The sequence below is a fragment of the Zeugodacus cucurbitae genome, chromosome Y (genome assembly GCF_028554725.1).
Source record: "Zeugodacus cucurbitae isolate PBARC_wt_2022May chromosome Y, idZeuCucr1.2, whole genome shotgun sequence".
Lineage (NCBI taxonomy): Eukaryota > Metazoa > Arthropoda > Insecta > Diptera > Tephritidae > Zeugodacus > Zeugodacus cucurbitae.
In genome coordinates, this window is record NC_071673.1 from 2880275 (window position 1) to 2890103 (window position 9829).

At 37.6% G+C, this 9829-nt stretch overlaps 1 protein-coding gene across 2 annotated transcripts; it reads right to left on the bottom strand.

The window, feature by feature from the left end:
• Positions 1-412: 412 nt before the first annotated feature.
• Positions 413-9591, bottom strand: LOC128923456 (uncharacterized). 2 transcript variants are annotated; one of them, XM_054235727.1, is made up of 2 exons: positions 9334-9591; positions 413-1579 (listed from the first exon to the last, which is right to left on the bottom strand). In XM_054235727.1, exon 2 carries the CDS (start codon positions 1571-1573, stop codon positions 920-922), a length of 654 nt encoding a protein of 217 aa, XP_054091702.1. In that variant the 5' UTR covers positions 1574-1579; positions 9334-9591; the 3' UTR covers positions 413-919. The 2 variants fall into 2 exon arrangements, with proteins under 2 accessions (XP_054091702.1, XP_054091701.1); XM_054235726.1 differs by lacking the exon at positions 9334-9591 and adding an exon at positions 8419-8874.
• Between the last annotated feature and the right edge of the window lie 238 nt (positions 9592-9829).

Consider the following 9829-nt stretch of genomic DNA (forward strand, 5'->3'; position numbering starts at 1 on the left):
TTCAATGATGTAATAACAAATGCAGCTGTCTTGGCAACACCTAAAAGAAAAGTTAAGGTTTTTAGAAACATGACTAATAATGAAATAGAAAAGCTTGTAAATGAGAAAAGGCAAGCGAGACGTGAATGGCAGTTAAGTCGTTCCCCTTCAACTCTGCGTCAACTGAAATCGGCTGCACGTAAGTTAAAAAAAAGCACTTAAACGCGATGAAGAATACAATACTGAAAATTATATAAAGCACCTGTGTCCAAATTCTAGCAAAAAAAACTCCCTTTGGAAAGCACAAAAGTATTTTAAGCCTCCAGTAGATTCCAAGTTGCCTATAAGACAGTCGAATGGTAATTGGGCGCGCAGTAATGAGGAAAAGGCAAATTGCTTTGCAAATCACCTAGAAAAGGTATTTCAACAATAACTCACCTTGATGTTCACTTTTGATTTCGAATCCCTTTTTTTAAAGGAAGAAAGAAACGCACTTGTTTCGGAATAAACGTTATAAATATTTATTGAATTTAATAATATTACACAATAATTCACGAATTGTTTATGTATTTATATTGAACAACGTTATGATAAATGTATGTATCGTTAGTGATTTTAGTTTACAAAAATGGTTGTATTAAAAATGGATGTTAAATGTTGAAACATATAAGCGGGTGCCAAATATCGGAAAACCGGGATGCTGCGAACACGGAGGTGCGATGCGAACGACGTTATCGAAAAGAAAAAGGTGAAGTGCTATCCTTTCTATTCCTTTTTGTTAAAGTTTGTATGCTGTCATCGTGTTTTGATGTATGTGTGTGTGTGTGCGTTAACGTGTAGTGTTCTCTGGCGTGATGAGGTGGATGTAGTGTGGTGAAATGATATGAGTGTGTTTTTCGTTTTGACTCATTTAGCCATCCCGGCCCCCCTAGGCGAATGTTTAGCCTAGAAGCCGCTGTAACTGCTGTAGCGTGGCTACGACGCTGCTGAGGCCTGTTGACCGGCGGGATTGCGGCCTAGGCTGCTGACGTCGTGCTGATGTGGCACGGTGTTGCCAGTGACGGGATTCTGCAGACGGGGGTCCACGCCGGCGGTATTGTATCAAAGGCGCTCTTTGAGAACGCCTGATGTTATCACTGGTGTGAGGAGCCGCTTGTCGCCCTGCGTCGCGTCTGGTAGTGCGGTGCAGCAGCGTGTGATGCGAACGCACACAGATTTGGCAGCGATTGTTGGACGGGCACTCCTGCGTTGCGTGAGTAGTTCCCAGGCAATTTAGGCAATAGCCGTGTGCCTGTGCAACTTGTTGGCGTTGCATCGGTGGCATGCCTTTAAAAATGCCGCAGTGCGATAGTCGATGCGGGCGTCGACACAATGGGCATCGAATGCGCTGCAAATCCGCTGTTAGTGCGGGTGATGCTGGTGTTGATGCCATGCTATTGCCCGGGGCCGTTGGCGCGGTGGTGCCTGTTGTTGGTTGAGGCACGGCGGTTGGAATGGTGGTCCGGCGTGCTGCGATTGGGGCAGTTCCAGGGCGCGGAGCGGGAACAACCGAACGCATAGTTGGCGTTGATGGTGATGCCATTTCTACGTCCATATTGCTCTGTATAGAAAAATTGTTATATTAGTTATATGTATTGTGGAGTCAACAATAATATGAACATGAGTGCCACGTTATGTGGCATGCATAGATTGTTATTTCTTATCGGACATTTATGTTAGGGTTTTATGGCGTTTTTTGATGTTCGAGGTTTCGAGTTTGTAAGCGGTTTATCTGTTTTAACGATTTATTAATTAACATTCGGTTTTCGAGTATATTTACGTTTCTTTATCTTCGGCGTTTGGCAGAAAGCATAATTTGACGAGCGGTCTGGTTAGCGTTCCGGTTTGGGTGCGGAGATCAACTACTCGAACATGACCGTCGGAGCTGTAGTGAAGCTGCTTTATGCGTCCAAGTCGCCATTCCGAAGGTGGGAGACAATCGTCTTGTATAAGGACACAATCTCCAAGTTTTGGTTCTTTTCCTTGAACTTTCCAGCGGTATCTCTTGTGGAGGTCCTTGATATAGTCTTCCTTCCATCTACGGCTGAAATCATGATGGAGAATTTTAATTCGTTCCCATCTGTTTAATAAGGATAGCGACTCCACGCCTGGCTCAGGTATGGCCAGAATGGGTGCTCCTTTGAGAAAATGCCCTGGGGTTAAGGCTGTGAAGTCGTAGGGATCTTGCGAGAGTGGTGAGATAGGTCTAGAGTTAAGAACGGCTTCGATACGAGCGAGTAGTGTGGTAAACTCCTCATAATTGAACTTATGGTTACCTGCCGTTTTCTTTAAATGGAATTTGAAGCTTTTTACTGCTGATTCCCAAAGTCCGCCCATGTGTGGAGAACATGGTGGTATGAATTGCCAATCGATCCCTTGGGGTGCATATTTTTTGACAATTTCAGGGGCTACTTCTTGGCTGAATTGTAAAAACTCCCTTTCTGTGGCTCTTTGAGCTCCGACAAAGTTTTTTCCATTGTCGCTCATAATTTTTAAAGGAAATCCACGTCGTCCGACAAATCGTGCAAATGCTGCAAGAAAAGCCGCAGTAGTCAGATCGGAACATAGCTCTAGGTGTACTGCCTTTGTCGTAAAACATACAAAGACAGCCACATACCCTTTTCTAAATGAGGAAGACCTTAACATCGAGGCCTTTATCTGGAAAGCTCCAGCAAAATCAACCCCAGTGATGGTAAAGGGTAGAGCATAATTGCAGCGTTCAGGTGGTAAGGCTGCCATGATCTGCGTACGCATCTTGTGCTTGTATATCGTACACTGTTTACACATGAAGATGGTTCTTTTAATTTGTGGCTTTAGTCGCGGTATATAAAATTCTTGCCGGACCATTTGTTGCATCAGGCGATGCTCACCATGCAGTGTAAGCTGATGGAGATATATCAGAAATAAATTGGTAAAACGGGATTTCTCTGGAATAATAATGGGATATCGTTCGTTATAACTAAGGCTGGAATTTGCTAGTCTTCCATTTGCCCGTATTAATCCCTTAGCGTCCAGGAATGGGTTAAGGACGAGAAGTGAGCTTCCTTTTTCGAGAGGTCGTTTTTCCAGTAGCTTTGATTTCTCTCGGCTGAAATAGCGAGTTTGGGTATATAAGATGAGACTGACCTTGGCATGTTGCAAGTCGGAATGAGTTAGTTGTGCGCAATGATCACTTGATATTCCCTTAATTTTTTGTTTAATCCTTTGGATGAATTTATGGATGTAAGCGATTACCCTTAGTGCTCTAGGGAATGATGAAAATCGGTGGAGAATATCATCCTCTTCGGGAGTGATATGAAAATTTTCAATTTTCCGACTTTCCGGCGGAATTATATTCCGAGCAGGAGATTTTGGCCAGAATTCTTGTGACTCTGTTAGCCATGTAGGACCGTTCCACCAGAGTGTAGTGCTGGTGAGGTGAAGTGGTTTGCAACCTCTTGTGCCAAGATCCGCTGGGTTATCTGCACTTGCAACATGTTGCCATTTTGCTGGGCCAACTAAGTCTAATATTTGAGATATACGGTTAGAGACATACGTCTTCCAAGTATAGGGTGGTTTTTCTAACCATGCTAGAACTATTTCTGAGTCTGACCAAAGATACATTTTGTGATCGTTTAATTTGAGATGGGTTTGAACTATTGAAATTAATTTTGCTAACAGAAGGGCGCCATTCAGTTCGAGCCGTGGCAGGCTTAGTGTCTTCAAAGGTGCAACTTTGGCTTTGGCTACCAAAAGATGTGAAGATATTTTACTATCGTACTGAGTTCGTACGTAGACAGTTGCGCAATATGCCTTTTCAGAGGCGTCACAGAAACCGTGTAATTCTACATTAATGTCAGGGCTGAAGTTTACCCATCGAGGGATTCGAATTTCTGATATAGTGTGTAAGTTGTTAGCAAATTGAACCCATTTTGTTAAGCGTATAGGTTTTACCTGTTCATCCCATTCAGTGCCATCTTGCCACAATTCTTGAATGAGGATTTTGGCTTGAATCATTATTGGCGAAAGCCATCCTGCGGGGTCGAAAAGTTTTGCCACCGAGGAAAGTATTTGGCGTTTGGTTATGGCGGACGTTGCAGATATTGACTCAATTGTATATGAGAATTGATCTGTTATCGCATTCCATTGAATCCCTAGTGTTTTTGTTGTACTAGCCTTTTCAAACTTAAGGAAGTCTGTATCTAATAAGTCTTCCTTTTTTATATCTTTTATTATTTCGGGGTGGTTTGATGTAATTTTCTTGAGGGGAAACCCTGCTGAATTAAGTGCTTTGATCACTTGAGATAGTGATTCGCTCGCTAATGGGATACTGTGGCTACCTGATAGTATGTCGTCCACGTATGTTTGTGTTTGCAACACAGAAGATGCTAGGGGCAAATTAGTTTCGCATGTTTTTGCAACTTCATGTAATGTCCTAATGGCTAAATAAGGTGCGCAATTGATGCCAAAGGTAACTGTTTTAAGTTTGTAGTCGCTAATTGGACTATTAATTGAATTGCGGAAGACTATGCGTTGGAAATCTTGGTCATCTTCATGTACCATAATTTGCCTGTACATTTTTTCAACGTCTCCGTTAAAAACGTATTTAAACATGCGCCAATTTAGTATTAGCAACATGAGGTCAGGTTGTAATGTTGGCCCTGTGTATAGTACGTCATTGAGTGATTTGCCTGAGCTCGTACATTTTGAGGCATTGAAAACCACTCGTACTTTCGTTGTGATTTTATCTGGTCTTATTACCCCATGATGTGGAAGGTAAAAAGACAAATATCTACCTTTGGAAATTTTCTCATATGGTACAGTCTCTTCCATATGATTGAGGTCAAGATATTCCTCCATCACATTATCATATGCTGATTTAAGCTCACTTTTCTTTATCAGGCTTTTTTCCATGCTTAGGAATTGCTGGACTGCTGATATTCTAGAGTGGCCAAGAGCTGTGGTTTCTGGAAAAGTAGGTTTGAATGGGAGTCGCACAACATAACGACCATGTTCGTTTCTTGTTGTTGTGGACTTGTAGTAGGCTTCGCATGCCTGGTCTTCTTCTGAAAGTTGAGTGATTTGAGGTAATTCTTCTACTTCCCAGAATTTTTTAAGTTGGTTATTTAAATATTCGTTTGTGATGTTTTCCACTTGTGTTGTGAAAGAATTTATTTTTTCAGTGACTTGGCCACTTATAATCCACCCAAAGATTGTATTTTGGGCTAACAATTTATTGGAGATTTTCTCAATACCTTCAAGAATTATTTGAGGTATTAAGTCACTGCCTAATAATATGTCGATTTGGGATGGGGTATGACAGTTGGGATCTGCTAACTTGAGATGTGAGCATTTTTCCCAGTGTTTTTTATTAACTTCATAGCTTGGAAGCAAATTTGTAAGTTGCGGTAGAACGATGGCTTGCGCATCTATTCTAATATCCGCACTTGGAGATACTATGGTGATTGGGCATATTTTGTTGGAATTTTGAATAATGCTCCCGCCCATTCCCGAGATTTGAAAGTTAGAATGTTTTATTGGCAGTTTGAGCCGATTTTGAACCTTTGAAGATATAAAGGATCTTTGAGAGCCTTGATCTATTAGTGCTCTTAGTTTGAATAAATCACCTTTATGTTCAATGGTGATGACCGCAGTGGGTAAAAGAATTTTGCTTTCATTTTCTGAATGAAGCGCTTGAATTTTTGCTGCTTTAGAGCATGATGGTTGTTCTTCCCTTTTTTCGGGATTTGATATTTCGGGATTATTTGATGTGGTCGTAGCGACTAACCCCGTGGTTTTATTAAACTTATTTTGCTTCATATTTTGAAAATTAGTAATGTGAAGCAGTGAGTGGTGTCTTCGTTGACAATATACACAATTGAATTTGCTTTCACAGTCTTTTGTCATATGATTATTCGACAGACAGTTTATGCAAAGTCTATGTTGACGGACAACATTGTTTCTATCTGAAACGGGTAATTTTTTGAATATCTCGCAAGATCTTAATTTATGACCTTCTTTACAGAGGTCACACAACGATTGCCGTTGATTATTTTGATTTGAAACGAATGTGTGACTTTTATTGACAGGTCTATTATATTGCATATTATTGCTTGCTTGAGGCTTAAACGAGGTTTTACTCGACTCATTTTGATGACTTGATATATTCATATTTTGGCTGCCCATTCGCTCAGCTATCTCGTACTGAGCAGCGAGGAATTTCTTCATTTGCTCCCAAGTGGGAATTACTCTTCTATCGTCAAGTGATTGCTCCCATCGTAGTACCGCAGCCTGAGGGAGTTTTTCTGTACAGATAGTTACTATCATATGGTCCCAATATTCTACGGGAGAATTTTGTGTTTTTAACACTGACAGGCAATTAGTCACTGTCGAGTAAAATTTTTGATATTCCTGGCTGGATTCTTGTTTAATTTTTGGATAATGTAATATAGTTTTTATAGGGTTTTCTATCATTACCCTTTTATTTTCATATCTTTGAACTAGTGCATCCCAAGCCAGCTTAAAATTGTCGCCATTTACATCGAATTGCTTGACGATAATGCCTGCTTCCCCTTGTGTCTTGTACCTTAGTTGGAATAGCTTTTGTGCTTCTGCAAGTCTAGGATGGTTTATGTAAAGGGCTGTGAACATGTCCCGGAAGGACGGCCATTGTTCATAACATCCAGTAAAAACTTCAGTATCACAAGTTGGTACATTTAGATACATGCCTTTATCTAGGTCTTCTTTTGTTGTTGTGACTTCTCTGGGAGGGGGAGTAGTGGCGCTATTTGGCCTTAATACATTTAACTGTTCGCTTATCATTCCCTTTATTATTTCTTTATGACCACGGCAATTATTTAATTTGGCTGTCGCCGAAGCTTTTATGTTTTCTGGGAGTTCAGCGTCGTCAGCATCAATTACTGTATCGTACGCTGCCAGAAGGCGTGCCCATATTTCATGGACACTTTCGAGTTTTACTTTTAAAACCGATTCCGTGGTGTCAGCAATAGGGGAAGCTTTGAATTGCGTGCAATAGTTTATAAAAGTATCACTTTCAGTGATGAATCTTGATAGTAAAGGATCTTTTGATCTTTTTTGTTTTACATTCTGCTTTGAGCGTGTAGCTTCTGCAGGTGTGTTTTGTGGTATATCTTCATCAGCCATTTTCGGAATTTGTAAAAATTGACTTGATTTAGATTCTTTTGAGTCTGTGCTCATTTAGAATTGAAAATTTGATAAGATAAATTGTTTGTTGTTAACTGATAGTGTTAACTGATAAATCTCGAAAACCGAAACTCTTTTTGGAAATAAGAGTTATTAAAATTATTAAATTTGCTAAAATACGCGTTAATCGTTTTTGTTGACCGCACGTTTGTATTTACTTGCGATTTTATATTTATATTATATATTACGGACTTATCCGTATGTCCTTGTATATTAGCGCTCGTAAAAGTGGTAAAGAAGGTCAGTAACCTTTGTACATATGTGTGCACGCTATGTGCCTATTTATGTGCATATGATATGCTGAATTGGTTGGTATACAATCCTGCTTGTTTTTGTAGTACAAAGAACAAGGGGTATTGTTGTAATAATATTTGCCTATACGGACTTAAATTGTTTATATATGTACTTATATATTATAATACTCTTACCAGCTTATACGTGTATTTTGTATTTTAACCGTTTTTTTTTTTTTTTTTTTTTTTTTTTAGAAAAAATTATATGCTCGCTTTTTTTTTTTTTTTGATTTATTAAGATTTTTATATTTGCATATACCCGGATGTAGGGTGCATTACCGCGTATGCAAATGAATACCGTGTATCTGTTTGTGTAGATATGTATACTTATATTAGCGCGATAAGAAGAGAGCGAGAAAAGAAAAGTGAAAATGTGAAGGTGATTAACCTCTGCACATGTGGATATATCAGTTAATATGTTTCAATATAATAATTTGTGTTTGAATGTTTGTTTATTTGTATTAGTAAGTACTAAGTTATGTTTGTTGCCTTTATGTATATTAGACTTATGGTTTTGATAAGTGAATATGTAAATATGTATGTTTGAAATTGTTCTCTTTGCTATGGATTTTGTGTGCCTTTTGCTTACCTATTTTATGCAATCCTGCTTACTGTTTGAAAAAACAGAAGGGGTATTGCTTGAAAGTTTTGCAAGTAAATACTTGAATATAATTTGTTGGTTTTCTATTTTCTATAGGTGTGTTTGTGTACACAAGGGTAAGCATATAAGGCCGGAAATGATTACCTTATGTTTTTATATAAATATATTGATTATATATTTTAGCAAACTGTTTTTTATTCCCGTTTTGGAATCGTTCAAACGGATTATATTGGTTTTATATCTGATAAAACCGTTTGATATCATACATATTTACATATGTTAACAAAAATGGAAAGGACTTACTTTGTCTCGCCTCAAGGGGTTTTTGGGAGAATACGTATGTAAAATTGGATAATTTTGTAGTTATTATCCCCTGCTTTTGTTTTAGTTTCCTCCTGTGTTTAGTGATCCTCTACTCCAATTTCCTCCTGTGTTTAATGTTCTTTCCTAATTTCCTCCTTTGTTTAGTGTCCTCTTGCTCCCGTTTCCTCCTTTGTAGATTGTTTCAATATGACTTCGTTGCTTTATTGTGTGATTATATTTTTCTAATTATTTCGCGCCCGATTTATATTTTAAATTTTTGCTGTTTTTATAGTTTTAATTTTATAGTTAGAACGCGCCCGATTTCTGTTTTAAATTTTAGTTTCGCGCGCGTTTGAATTTTATTTTGTTTAACATCTATGTAATTTTTTTGTTTGTTTTTTTCACAGTATTAAACATATATGTATTTTTATTATATTTTTGTTGTTTTGTATTTGTATGTAAAAGGTCGCAAACCAATATTACTTAACAGATTTTAATTATTTTTGTAAAATTTTTTTTTATTTTATTTATTATTATTTTTTTTTGTTTTTATAAAATTTAGTTATATTTAAATATGTATGTTTTGAATATTTGCACTGCACATTTCTTTATTTGGTAAATATTTTATTTTATTTATATCTGTACCTTTTTGTAGCACAGTGTATACTATATACATATGTATATACTGTATGTACCTAAAATAATATAGGTCACTGCACTTGCTGTTTCGCGAAACCGGTTTTTGGCACAATTTTGTTGTTTGGTTTTCTTTTTTGTTTGATTTTGTTTGTCACTTGTATAATTTTTATTATTTTATTAAACACTTTTTCACATATATGTATATTAATTTTTTTTATATTTATTTAGCCACAGTGCCTTTCTTTGTGGCTCGAAGGACCATGAACAATAACTCACCTTGATGTTCACTTTTGATTTCGAATCCCTTTTTTTAAAGGAAGAAAGAAACGCACTTGTTTCGGAATAAACGTTATAAATATTTATTGAATTTAATAATATTACACAATAATTCACGAATTGTTTATGTATTTATATTGAACAACGTTATGATAAATGTATGTATCGTTAGTGATTTTAGTTTACAAAAATGGTTGTATTAAAAATGGATGTTAAATGTTGAAACATATAAGCGGGTGCCAAATATCGGAAAACCGGGATGCTATCCTTTCTATTCCTTTTTGTTAAAGTTTGTATGCTGTCATCGTGTTTTGATGTATGTGTGTGTGTGTGCGTTAACGTGTAGTGTTCTCTGGCGTGATGAGGTGGATGTAGTGTGGTGAAATGATATGAGTGTGTTTTTCGTTTTGACTCATTTAGCCAAACCCAATGGACCAAAAAACAACTTTAAGTTGCCAACTTTGCCCAATATTGCAAACGAGTCAAGCGTGTCTAT

Excerpts from the sequence above, each read along its gene's own strand:
- LOC128923456 (XM_054235727.1), bottom strand. The coding sequence starts at position 1,573 with ATGGACGTAGAAATGGCATCACCATCAACGCCAACTATGCGTTCGGTT.